Source organism: Phaethon lepturus, unplaced genomic scaffold (assembly GCF_000687285.1).
Source record: "Phaethon lepturus isolate BGI_N335 unplaced genomic scaffold, ASM68728v1 scaffold48, whole genome shotgun sequence".
NCBI classification, from domain to species: Eukaryota; Metazoa; Chordata; class Aves; order Phaethontiformes; family Phaethontidae; genus Phaethon; species Phaethon lepturus.
The window spans coordinates 639-14,146 of NW_010559450.1; the positions used below are offsets into that span (position 1 = coordinate 639).

Genomic DNA, 13,508 nt, shown 5'->3' on the forward strand with positions numbered 1-13,508 from the left:
TAACAGTTTTGTATTCCAAAGCATAAACAGTTTATTAGCTCAGTATGTCCTTAATAGTTGAACATCGGTTTTGTAATTATGCTGTATTGTCCTGAGACAAAAAATACAGGATTTTGGTAGTTTGTCATGGCAAAATCAGCTGCCATTATATTAAGTAACGATTGTTTTGGCTTGGTTACGAAGTTTTTGTTAGCACTGCTTAGTTACAGAGTTGAGAGTAACCTACTCCACATACTACTGACCTGAAGTCGAATAGTTTGTGAATGTTACTTTTGTGACTCAGAAGCATGCTAGAAACTACGTATTTATAAAATGTGGGTTACAAATGGTAAATCAAACTACAGCATTAATCAGTCTTAATTGTGTGTATACCAACACACTTAAATATATTTAAAATATTTGCCTTTCATTGACTGTAATAAAGTATAGTAGGCATTGTAAAAAATTGCAAGAGTGTTGGCATTGCATGATGGTCTGCTTTTTAAATCTCTCATTTAAGCTATTCTCTTACAAAAGTTATTTACCTCTATTCAGCAATGATAAAGTAAAAACAGTAGAACAAGTGGTTTGCAAAAATCCCTGCACAAGCACTTAATATTGTCACATTTTCCTGCCAAATTTTGTCTTTGCAATTGCCACTCTATTCAGCACTGATAAAGTAAAAACAGTAGAACAACAAGTGGTTTGCAAAAATCCCTGTATAAGCACTTAATATTGTCACGTTTTCCTGCCAAATTTTGTCTTTGCAATTGCCCTCTCTATTATTTTGAGATTAAAGAGAGCAGCTCCTTCTTGTTATTCATTTTGGAAAATCTGTAAGACAGTGTCAGGGGAGATCCAAATTCCTCAATTTAGCTATACAGGTAAAGGATGAAGTGAAACAAAAACCATGTTAAGTAATATTTACAGTAGATGATGTGTCTTTCTCATTGCCTTGAGATGACTGCTGTCTTTCATCATATTAACCGCATTTGTTGTATTTAGATGCAAAGTCACCTCATCCTAACAGAGAGGAAAATGAAAGATGAAAGTCCTTTAACTGCTGCTTGTAGGAGTACAGGGTAAGACTAAAATTTTGATTGTCATGAAACTTTCATTTGGGCCTATTAATCAAGCTTGAAATTGGCCTCTTCAGTAGATGAACAGTACCAGAGGGTGATTTTTATCTTTCAGTAATACCTTTCAATGATTACTGCAAAGGGAGGAGGATAGAGCTAAGCAGTACCCTTCTGAAAGGAATTTAGAAAATCTCTTTGGTAATTTGAGCTGTTGAGAACATTTACTTAGTTCTACGTGTTTCTGGAACAGTCTAAAGCATAAAAACTCTGCAGGCATATAACAACAACAAAAAAAACCTTTTCAGAATTGCGTGCACAAACGCAGGCATATAACAACAACAAAAAAAAACCTTTTCAGAATTGCGTGCACGAACTGCAAGCAATGAGTTGGGCCTAGTTCCAGGAAGGTGAAAGAGGACTTCACCAAGTGGGAAGTGATCAAAAGTAGTTGGGTGTTTCTGGCATTTTATAAGGTGACGAAGAAACTGACAGAACTGAAGTGGTTTTGAAATGTTATTTGCAAATTTTGATTTATGTTAATAAAGCATTATTGGCACAAACATTTTGAGATCTCTGATAGGCAAATTGGGCAAAGCATTATCTAGAAAAAGGTCAATTTTACCCAAAATACACACACAAGATGGTTAATTTGTGAACAGGTTTTTTTCCTTCTAAGCGACTCCAATTCATTTTAGTCTGGTTTTGCATGTGTTAACAAAATCTGACTCACTGTGTAATAGTGGCTCACCCTTCTCCTGCTCATTGGTGTGTGTAACTGCTGTGGCTATTTTGAAGCAATGTGCATGCTGGCTGGCTGGCTAGCTGCTGCTACCAATGAAAAATCTGCAATAGCCAAGTGCTACCTGCCTTCCCTCCATTTGATTCAGAAATGAATCTCTTAAAAACTGTCCAGTGTCCAATTTTCATGTAACTTACAGTTAATTGTATAAGATTTGCTTTTTATCCTGTAGATTTTATAAAAAGAAATATGTTCTAAAACTTGTCCTTCTTTATACTAGGATAGATCATTTTGCAAAATAAAATAAAAATTGAATATTCCCTGCAAGCTGAAGTAGAATTTCATTTTCTGTTTAAAAAATCAGTTTATACAAGATAGTTTTGAAAACTGTCTTGTTAGAACATGTTTTGATTCTTTAATCAGAAAATCAAGATAGTTAAGTTGTGAATGGCAACAAACTTTTAAGTTTCTAGCTGTAGTGAGAACAGTTACAATCAAAACATAACATTTAAGTTCCCTTTTCCAGCAGTTCAGCCCATACACAGTGAACTCCTCTGGATCCACCGTTGTCCTGAAGGCCACCTTGGACTCCTACAGATCCAATGGGAAGTTTGGGGACTAAGGCTTCCTTGTGATTTCTTAGGGAGACAAATTCTTCATGGAAATTTTTCAACTGCCTATTATTTTCAGTACTTCATGTTGGATGTCGTCTTCATTCTGGTTGCAGCAAATAATAGTCATAAACTGTGCCGCTGCATTGCATTTTCAGAATTTGGAACAATTTTTATGCAGATACACACCCATGAATATTAATTTGTCTTAGGAAGAAATATTACAGATTCAGGATATCTCATTTTGTTTGTTTTCAGAATATGAACTGTTATGACACTGGGATTTATAGAAATTATTGAGTAGCCCACTGAGTCAAACCAGTGTACTAAGCCCTGTATAAACACATAGGTAAAAAGGGCCCGCTAGTTACCTTAACATCTGAGGACAAAAAAAGGTGTAGTTCAGTTAAGATAGATCATGTTTTTTAATAAATCTAGCGGTGTAGAAGAGATGCAGGATAAAAGGAGAGACGAAATAAAAACTTGGAGCGCACGAAAAGCAGCGGCAAAAAGAGGCGGTCACTGCACAAAGCCTGATTGTGCAGCTGAACCAGTGAATGTAAACCAGAGAAGTCAAAGTTGTCTGTTTTAGTTATATGTGGGTTTGAATACTGAGGCCATCAAAGCTCGTAGGCTACTAGGGAATCTTTCCCATAGTGTTCTGCTTTTATGCCCTACTTTGCCAATGCTAACCTATGACATAGTTTAGGAAAGCATGTCTGTGAAAAATTAATGTCACGTGTCATCATATTGCAAATCTATTTAACTTTCAACCTCTCTTCCCCCCCCCGCCCCATTTTGTTTTGTAGAAGCAAAGGAAGAATGGAGTCGACAAAGGTTAGTGAGCCGTCATTGTTGGTATTCCAACCCCAATGAGCCTAGGTGCTTTGGGATTAAAAAATTAATAACACGAATGGGAGAAACATCCAAAACCTAGATTTTTTAGAGCTGATTGTGTGATAATATGTTAAGGCTTCTCCTATCTACTGCCTCTTGTTCTTTTAACACTTTATTATTTCTATTTTCTGAACAGTAATCAGTGTAAACTACATAGTTACTCGTGAAACATTACAAATCTGAATTTTTCCAGAGATACAGAAGTGCCACATCTGCATTACAAATTTTACCCTTATAGTAGAGTCATGCTAAATTAATTGCATTGTTATAGGTATGATTAATGCTCAGACTTGTGGATGGCTGCTGGCAAAACATAGAAAACTATTTACTTAAATATTAAAGCATGCACATTCCTTGCCAAAAGTATGATAATCATATCAACTTCCCTAGCGTGGTGTCACTGTTAATGATTAGCTTCATATTTACTAAGGCACTGGAGGATGCAGAGATCTGCTTCTGTAAATCTCACTAAGACTGTAAATGAGTGAAATGGTAATTCCCATTGACTTTTGCACCTGGCTTCGTTTAAACCTCTTTTAAATCCTTCTGGATGTGTATCTGCATCTTTAAAGTGTTCATAATTTTAAAATCTATATTTATATCACAAATGTAGGTTTCAGAATTTCCAGCTGTGAATGTTTTTCTGCTGAACAGGGGGCTTCTTTCTTCAGCTATGCTCTGAAGTGTTTTTATTTCATCAGTTTTGAGCTGTATTCTTTCTTTCTGTAGTCATACCTGGTTGTGTTTGTTTAGGGAAGAAGAAAACATACACCAATACAGTAATATAAATATGATAACATACACAGTGTTACTGCTTGCAAGCTTCGATCATGGTTTTGGAGCCCTGGTGTATTACAGAATGAAAAAAACCCTCTATACATCAAAGAATTTCATGTGGTTGTACAACATGAAACAAGTGGAGGAAAACAAAAAGGAAGACAAAGTAGCAAAGAGATGGCACATCCCTTCCCTCACTCCCTCAGGAATGGTGATAAAGTGTTGAGAAAATTAGCAGGCCTTTTATCTCTGAGGTTGTGTGATATGTTGTTCATGGCCATGAGCTGTACTAGGTGTATCAGTCTGGCTTGATGAGAATGGCAACTCCTTTGTGGAAGAGCACAGCTGAGTGTCTTTGAGGGAGATGAATGCGATTAAACTTGATGGGTCTAATCCAGTGTGTACGAGCGCACTGAAGAAAGATTAAAGAAAAGAGTTGACATTATTACAGAAACTAATCCAAGGTAATTTATTTTCTGCTACAGTCCAAACTAGTAGTTTTGCTTTATTCCCCAGGGATTTCTGTGTATGTTTCTTGGTAGAGGCTTATTTTACTAGGTGGTCACCTATTTAGGAAGCTGTTGGTTTTTTACATTTTTTTTCTATTTAGAATGGGTAGGAGCTGAAATTGTAATTTATCTCAGCCTGGAAACCAATGCTGACATAGAAGAGCATGAAGTGAAGACATCTTGTCTCTGTCTCCATTGGAATACCTTGTTTCAACAGAAGTCATTCTCTGGGGGAGATCTGCATTTTATAATGCATACCTAAATGCAGTTTTGCTTCAGTCCTGTGTGGGAGCTGATGGAATAAAAATCTCCTGTTCTGTCCCCTGCCATGTACGCTCCCAGTACTACCTAAACACAATCTGGTTCTGAAGATGTTAAATTTCATCATTTTGTAGTCACTATCAATTGAAAAAAAGTTTCTGTTTAATGAAACTCCTATCAAGACCTCAGGTCTGAATTTTCATATTGAAAGATTTAAGTAACAAAGGCCAAGAAATCCAGTGCATTTCTGCTGTACTGTAGAAGAGCAGAACCACACAAAAATGAGTAAGCTTACTATAAAGAGTCTAAAAGGCACAGCTAAAAGAGTTCTACCAGTGGTGTGAAGCAGACTGTCCTAGAAGCACAGAGGCAATGCTTGCCATCTATCAGTAAGGCTTGCAAAAGGGTGAAAGGAAGTCAGTATGGTGATTGCTGGGGATGAGAAACCATTATTCAGAAAGCTGAAGTTATGTCCAAGTGCAGGAGTTCAAAAGGACCTTTCATCTTGGCAGGTTAGAAGTAAAAGCACAAATGGGCAAGCCAGAAAGTGACTTTGAGGAACAGGTAGAAATGTCTGAGTAGGCATGGACTCTTCAACCTGGTAGAGAGACCATGGAGGTGAGATACGTTAGAAATCTGCAAAATCATGAGTGGCACAGAGAAGATTAATAGCTGTTGCTTTTTTTCACCATTTCTTCCAAAACAAAAGCAAGTGGGCGTGTGATGCAACAGGAGTCTAGAAACCAGTGTGGTTCTTTGCATAAGAAACACCCAAAGACTCCCTTTGGGTTAAAGTTTACATGGATTGAAGGAGTGACTGGATAAGTTTGTAGAAGAGGGACCTTTTGAATGTTGCTAAATAGATAGAAACTGCCGGAAATAACCTGACCTGAAAATAGTGGGAGGCCGTGGGATTGTTGAGAGGGAGTATCTTGTGGGCTGATATACTTTAGCACTGGTGTTGGTGGCTGAACTTGCAGATGAAAGTGGTGACTGGTAGTAAAGCGACTGTTTATCCTATTTTTCAGTAAGAGTCAGTTAGTCTGGGAATAACATATTTGGAATAAATGCCCTTGAGCAGCTTGATCAAGCAAAAAAACACTGAAGCAAAAATGTTCAAAAAATGCAATGTCTAATGGATTTGTTTTCATGCTGTCTTTGCAGGAATCTCGTGATCACGTTCTTTTGGATATTCCTGTCACTAGAGAGCAGATGAATCACTATCGAGCTGCAGCTGAAACTGCTCAGAGTGAACTTGCAGCACTTTCAGTGAAGTATGATTGTGCCCAATCAGAGGTACATTTAAAAATACTTCCAAGTCCTTCTCCAAACCTGAGGATTCTCTACAGTCACTTTCTGCAGAGAATAGAAAGTTTGCAGAAAGTTCAAAAGTTCTTGCTTTTGATAAAGAGCTTTTGTTTCTCATAACATGGAATTTCCATACGATTTTTTTCCTGCTTGCTTCTGTGTTCAAGAACTGATTATGATCTTATATTTGAAAGGTTTGAAGCAGTCTAGGTCTTTTTTGTCATCATCTAAATGCAATCTTTTGTAATTAAACCTGAAACTTAATATTTCTAAATTGTGGTTATACAAAAGTTTTGATAGATGTCCTCCTGTTGCTGGTGAGTTAAGATATAACTGCCCATCCTTACCTATTTCTCCACTTTATTCAAGTTGCAGCTTCCCAAATTTGCTTTGCTTTCATCATGAGTGAAGTTGTGATTGAGCTAATGAGGTTGATTATAACTAGAGAGGCTGAAGAACACATGCATCCTTTTCTGCTGTCCCTGCTATGGGAACGGTTGTTCTTAGGAGAGAGGATTTATTAGAGGATAATTTTTAGAGTTTCTATATTTTCACACTTAATTTTTTTCTTTTTTTTAACATATGACTGAATAAGATTGATTTGATCCAATTCAGCAATGTGGGCAGTGGTCAGTTTTAAAATGGAGTCAAATTTGCCTTTAGGAGACATGAAGTGCTTACATTTATTTGCAGACATGTATTTAGGTGTATACATTCCTAAATATTCATAGCTACATCAGGTTCGACAGAAACCTGTTGAACACTCATCCAACTAGTATTTTAAACATCTTTACATTTTACAAATGTGTATTTCTATTGCACATTGTAAAGTACTTTGTAATATACTTGCATAGCACATGAACATTAAAAAAGGGTCTATCAATGAAATAAATCTTATTTAATTGTGGATATCTGAATATGGGAAACCGCAAGAACATGTAATATTGTACGAGAATGAATTGTTAATACAGTATCCAGTCAGAACTACAGGGGTAAATGTCCATTGTTGAAGCTTGAATTTGACCAGTTGATCCTGAAATTACTGCAGAGATCCCCTACATTTAATGGCTATCTAGCATCAGTACGTTAAATTTCAATTCTTAAAAGCCATACAGAATCTCATGTTCTCATAGAAAGAATTTATTACTGGAAATGTTGAACCATTTATGGCCAGCATGACTGACTGATTTATAGATTCTTTCAGCACTGTGCTTCCAAAAGCGAAAGAATCATCAAGAAAGCAGCTGTTCATGCTCTTGTTAATAAAGACCTTCATGACCTAGCTGAGGTCAGAGCCCTGTTCTACTGAGGGCTCTGTAAAACTCATGATATGGGATTATTCTTGCTTTTTCTGCTATTGGAACTGACCACAAAGACAATGGAGAGAGGAAAAAATATCACATTTTGCAGATGGGGAGTTGAACCACAGAAAAATTTTAAGGTTGTGAACGCTTTAAGCTACCATAGCTGGGTCCAGCTGCCAAGCAAAGCAATCCTATTGTTCCTCCAGCTGCTCATTTCCGTCCCCACACTGCCCCATCCCTTGTGTTGGCACAGATGTATGTGTAGTTTTATGTGCACTGTGTTGTTGGGGGACTGATGCAATTCAAATATAAAGCCTGTCCTTCTGGGTTGTTTTTTTTTAGCTGGATCAGTTTCCCAATCTTATTTCACCTCTTAGCCATATAAGTGCTTCTGCTAGCACAGCAAAGAGGGTGGAGTATAGAAATGAAGGCCATGAGCCCGGGAAAAGGCAGAGCTGCTTCTCTCAAAATCAGTGCTGCTTTATGTCAACTCCAAAGTGTCTGATAAACCAGTGCTTGCAGGTGAAGCATAAGCTCATCAGAGACTATGTTGCTGCTGCAAGAGTGATCCTTCCTACCTGACTCGTCAGTGTTAGCCTTTTCTCTGTGACCAGCTCCCCTTCCTCCTCCTCCTCTGTAGAAAGTGAATTCTTTTCTGTCAGCTGCATTAGTTAAGTTGTTTGTGGAGGAGTCAGACAAATACCAGAGCTGGTGCAAGGGAGGCTGGGAGCAGGAGAAGCAGGGCCTCTCTTTTCCAAGGCAGTCACAGTTCAGTTGGCTCACTGGCCTCCTGGAATTTCTCTGAGTGTTTTGGGTTTGGTCACTCTGGAAGCCTCTGGCAGAGCCGTGAATTTCCTGACATCCTGAATTGCAACTTAATGTTTTAAGTATTTATTGCCTTAAAATATTTGCCACAAGTTAAAAGCCCTAGCACACATCTTGAAGAGCAGTTAATGTGGCTTAATTATTTGCCTGTTAATTTTATGTAATAGGAGATAAATGCTTCAGATAATATCTTACTACTTACAATTGGAATTGTCAGGAAAACTGGAACATGTCTTAACACTTCTTGTGACAAAAAATCCACCTTAAACTACTTGCTCCTTTTAACAAAATAAAACACACTGAAATTTTCTGTGCCTGTGTGTCTGTCTCAAGCTCAGTATTTTAGAGAAGGTTGTAGTAGAAATAGTTCAATGGAAAATGGCATTTTTAGTGAAAAGAGGGAGGGGAAAGTAAAGAAAAACAACTGAACCCCATGAAATGTTGGGAAGCTCTAGCATCATCTCTGGAACAGGTCCTTGATCTTTGGTGGTGATGTCCCTCGTCCCTCCCTTCCTTAAAAGGCTCTCTTGCTGTTTCTGTGTAAATACAGCTACATTTGACTGGATTATCAGACCAAAAAATAACTATTTGCATAAGCTGAGAAGAGGTTGCCTACATCACAGCTTTCCAAAAATTTCTTTGGCTCTGAATATACTGCAAAAGATCAAAAGGCTCCACTCTCATACAACAGGATACTGCTGTTACAACTCCCCACAGCTGTAGAGTATCTGTGGAATTGTGCACCAGAATTGGGAGCAGGGAGGAGGCAGGCAAAAAAGAAGGAATAGTGGTGTTGACGCTATTGTAATGCAGGTGCATAAGGGAGGTGAGTTCAGGCTGTGCAGCAGAACTTAAGGTGGGCTTTCCCTAAATTCCGAATTTGTAAATAAATTTATCTTCCTGTAAGACATTATCTTGAAAACTCATATTGCATTACACAAGAGCAGCTTTTGGTTTTACCCTTTCATCCATTGCTTTTTCCTAGTTACATGAGAATAAAGTTGCATCTCTCCACTCAGTCTTGTAGTGATAGAAGACTGAGTCTTTTTTTCCAAAATGAGTTTCTTGTAACATTACTAAACTTGTAGTGCAGTCACATATTTCATCCTGGGCAAAATTATTCTTCCTTTTTTTAATGAGTTTTCTCATCTTCTGTCTATAGCTTCTTGAACTCAGGTCCAGAATGGTCTCTAAAGAAGCCTCTTTTCAAGAGCTGAAGGCTGAAGCTGAAAGCTACAAGGAAAACAATGCTAGACAGATGTCTCGCCTCCTGTCTTTGCAAACACGAATTCAGGAGATGGAGGAAGAGGCATGTGTGCTCGCCAGTTCTAAAAACCAGGCTGAGCTGACAGCTCAGGCAGCATTCAAGGAAAACTGGGAGCTGAAGGAGGACCTTCATGAGCAAAATGCCAAACTTAAGTAAGATTTGTGTGACACGAGAAACAATTTTTGTTTGGGATGACAGAATGGTGCAGTTGTCAACGCAGAAAAATACATTGGTGGACAGACATTATTGCAGATGTGAATTCTGTTACAATGCCTTGCACAGCCATTGTGCCTCAGTGTGTGGAAGGTATTGAAATTTGAATTTTGGTGTGAGTTGCTAGCCCATAAATGGGGTTTTGAGAATTCTGTCCTTCAGAGGAGAAAAAATGATATGAGTCAGCTTGGAGTAACCTCATTGTTTACAAAAAGTGAGCACAGAGGGCTGTTTGTCTGAACACAGTAGAAACAATACATACAGTTTCCTCATTCAGGTATTTCCATGTATGGCACTGAGGCAAACTTTGTGCCTTTCATAGCACACTTATGATGGGCAGTACCTGCAACTATGGCCTAGTGCCCTGGTCTATCCTTGTCACATGGCATCTCTTGCAGACAAGTACCTGGCACTTGACATGCTGCATGGGCTGTGCAGTGGCGAGTGACTGTGCTGCTGCACCACTCCGGTCTCTTTTCCCTTCTTCTATGTCACAGCTGGAACCAGAAGAGTGTCAAGTGAGTTTCTTCCTTAGTGTAAAGCTGTCCATTAGGAGCAGTGTAATAAAGAAAATATGGTATAATTCCTAGTTAGTAGCATCCTGAAGGGAGCATGTTAATGTTTGTTCAGCTTTGACCGACTTTTCTTCTGTTTTCTTCTGGACATTGCTTTGTGGTGTTTTGGGGGTGTGTGTGTTGTTTTTTTTTTAAAGTGTACTGATTGCATAAAACTTTTAATAAAAGATAGTATCCTTAACTATACCATTCTTAGCATAGTGTATAGAAGCACTGATCTGTCAGTTCTGCGTAACTGCTACTATTTCAGGTCTGTGAGATGGAGACTGATAGCAATGCTGATCAAATAAAATTGATTGATGTGAAAATACTCTGAACTCTAAAATTCCCAAATCAATGTCAGTCACACTATATTAATAGACATCCTGTAGACTTTTATAATGGATTTTTTTCCACCATCTGTCTCAATATTGTCTAGTTAAGAGCAAGGTAAGTGTTTACCAGATGTCTGTGTTTCCCAAATCAGTATTTTGCACAGCTCTTACAGGCTTTGTGTGTTAGAAGTGCATAATTAAGTTATTTTAAAATCTAGAGAAATCCATTGCAGTGCACTTGTCTGCTACCAGCTGATTTGCCAAAAGCCCTGCCTGGAGAGTGCTGATGTTGATTGTCAAAGATTATAGATATGATCCCAATATAAGTAAGGAGATCGTTAAGCCAAGAGGTGTGTTATGCATCCTAGCAACATGGGAAACATCACAGTGTCTGAGATAATGGTTGTTAAGATTCTTTAAAATGCTACTTCTTGGGGGAATAAAAAGAAGGAAAAAAGGAAGAAAAACTTCCTATCCTGTTTGCCTGATTCACTGGCAGAAAACTGCCAAAATAATGTGTATCAAACTAGCCTATCACTACAGCAATATGATCAATTTTATGTGGCATAAATCTGTGCTGTCACTCCCATGGTGGTGCTGGCTGCTCTGTTTTGCCCATGACACTTGTGTCAGCACTTCCACTTGTGTTGCTGCATGGTGATCAGGACCAGGAAACTGCTCCAAGAGAGAAGAGAGCAAAATTAGAAAGCTTAATGTTCAGCTCTACCAATCCTAGTTCTGGTTTGCTGTGCACCTGGAGTGTACTACTAGAGTGTTGGCAAAAGGGAAGGGACAAAGGGAGGGTGGGTCTGCTCTTTTGGGAGGAACAAACATGTTGGATTGGTCATGAATGTACAGCGTATGCTTTCAAAGATGTTCCTCATCCTCAGCTGATGGTTACATGTGCCACAATACTAGTCAATGTACTGACTTTAATCGCTTAGTCTGGCTGCCTTAGTAACATGTGGCACATGACTAGTCCTAATTAGGTATTCAAGAAAGATTTTTACTGAAAATCACTAATAAAAGGGAAAAGTAAGTCAGTAGGCGTGGCATGCACATTTACATTCTATACGTAGGGATATAGTAAAAAAAGTTTAATGAATTCTGTGATTGGTTTCCAAGATGTACACCTCTCCTATTGAAAATGGTGCTTTTCTACTAAAAGGTCTATTGCCAAGGTACTTTTAGAGCATGAACTGTGAAAAGCTGTTTTTTTTTTCCCCTTTCCTCCCCTTCTCTTTGCTCATTAGTTCTGAAGAGCTAGCAAAACTGTGAAAGAGCTGCTTTCTACTTTTTTGTACCTGATTGCCTATTTTCTAGGTGCTCACACCTTTATGGCCCAGTGGAGGTAATTAGGTTATTTGTAGAGTTGTCAAGTATGTGCTTTCTACTTCAGATTGTTTATTTTAAGAAGCAGGCATGGTTCTGTGTGTGATGTGCCTTGATTTTTCAGAGCCACAGAACAGTTTGTGGGGTTGGTGGTCAATCTCATACAATATTCTAACATACAGACATGCATGTATGGCATGTGTGGAGCCTCATACGTTTTCATTTCTGATACACCCCTCCTCAGGACAGGAGTTTAGCGACCATCTCACAGCTTAGTTTTGCTGGGGCTATAGAGGAGAGGAAGGTGCCTAGAGGTGAGGAAGCTGTGAGCCACTTGTTTTATGAGGGTCAGTGCCTGCTGCAGAAAGCAGAGCTCTTTGGCTCCACAGCAGTATGTGGAACTATCCTTGTCCTGTCCAGAGCAGTAATGAATGTTTTCCATTCCTCTCTGTTATTCTTCCACACTCTTCCACTTAGCAGCATTGACAACTGTGCTGATGTACCTCCTAAGCCAACATCTTAATTTTTTTTCATGAACCATCTCTTTTGCTTAGTGTATTATAACCATTTAATGTGCTATGTCTGCACTCACTGTGCGTTTCCTATAGGAGTCTCATGCTGCTGTTTGATTATAGAGTGATGCTCTGTTGCCTGTTTGATTGCCAACCTTGAGAGGAAGAAATCAGAAATGGAAAACAATGAGTCCAGAAATGACTAGCATGCCCACATTGAAAATTGAGAATAGTGCTGTGTTCTGACAAGCAAATGAGTTTCAATAAAATATTTGCTCTAGACGGCTGTTTGGTGATATCTCACATTCTATGTTTAAATGTTTATGAAGAACTTGCTTCAGAAATTCCCCTGTTTCTCAACCCGAAGTTCAATAGTTTTCTCTCTTGCACTCTACCACTGAGTACCTCTCTCACGAGTGTTATCTAAGAGGTATTGGAGTTGATATTTGGATTACACTAATGGTCATTTTGAGCTTTGTTGGCTATTTTTGTGAATTTGTTTCACTGTAGTTTTTCAGAAGTGATGTTCAGCATTGCAGCATCATGAGCAAGATTTTAACCTATAAGTTTGCTACCTATGCAGACTGTGGCAGTGCTTGTTTGCTGGACTTGTGTCTGTCCCTGGCAACGGGAGGGATGTAACAACATTTTTACTGAGTTAAACTGTCCGCTCTGTTATTTGGTTGGTTGTTCTTATACAGCCTTTACAAACTAATACCTGCTGTTAAGGCTGATAACAGATGTTTCGTGTAGGATATGTATCTGCATGATAGGCACCTTTTGAGGTGATGAAATTGATGACAAAGAGCCGACTTTTTTCATACTTTTGTGGTAGTCCTTTGATATTTTCTTTCTTAATCGATCCCTTTCATGGGTAGTGTTATGCTGCAGCAGACTGTATGTACAGCAAATTAGTGTCTCCCATCTCTGTTTGCTTCTGCTGATAAACTTCCCTTTGCAGGTACTCTGGATATCCTACACTTCCATTAGTGGGGCTTCTCTTTCC

The 13,508-nt window shown here is 38.6% G+C and overlaps 1 protein-coding gene across 2 annotated transcripts in view; it reads left to right on the plus strand.

Moving 5' to 3' along the window:
* The first annotated feature begins 984 nt into the window (after window positions 1-984).
* The window catches only part of CCDC170 (coiled-coil domain containing 170), a 43,573-nt gene continuing 31,049 nt past the window's right edge, over window positions 985-13,508 (plus strand). Inside the window, exons 1-4 of one of the 2 annotated variants that reach the window (XM_010293342.1) lie at window positions 985-1,061; window positions 3,218-3,245; window positions 6,017-6,148; window positions 9,452-9,708. In XM_010293342.1, the coding sequence (XP_010291644.1) occupies window positions 985-1,061; window positions 3,218-3,245; window positions 6,017-6,148; window positions 9,452-9,708 (494 nt within the window). Of the gene's footprint in view, window positions 1,062-3,217; window positions 3,267-6,016; window positions 6,149-9,451; window positions 9,709-13,508 lie in introns of those variants that run through there. The other variant, XM_010293343.1, reaches the window with a different exon arrangement.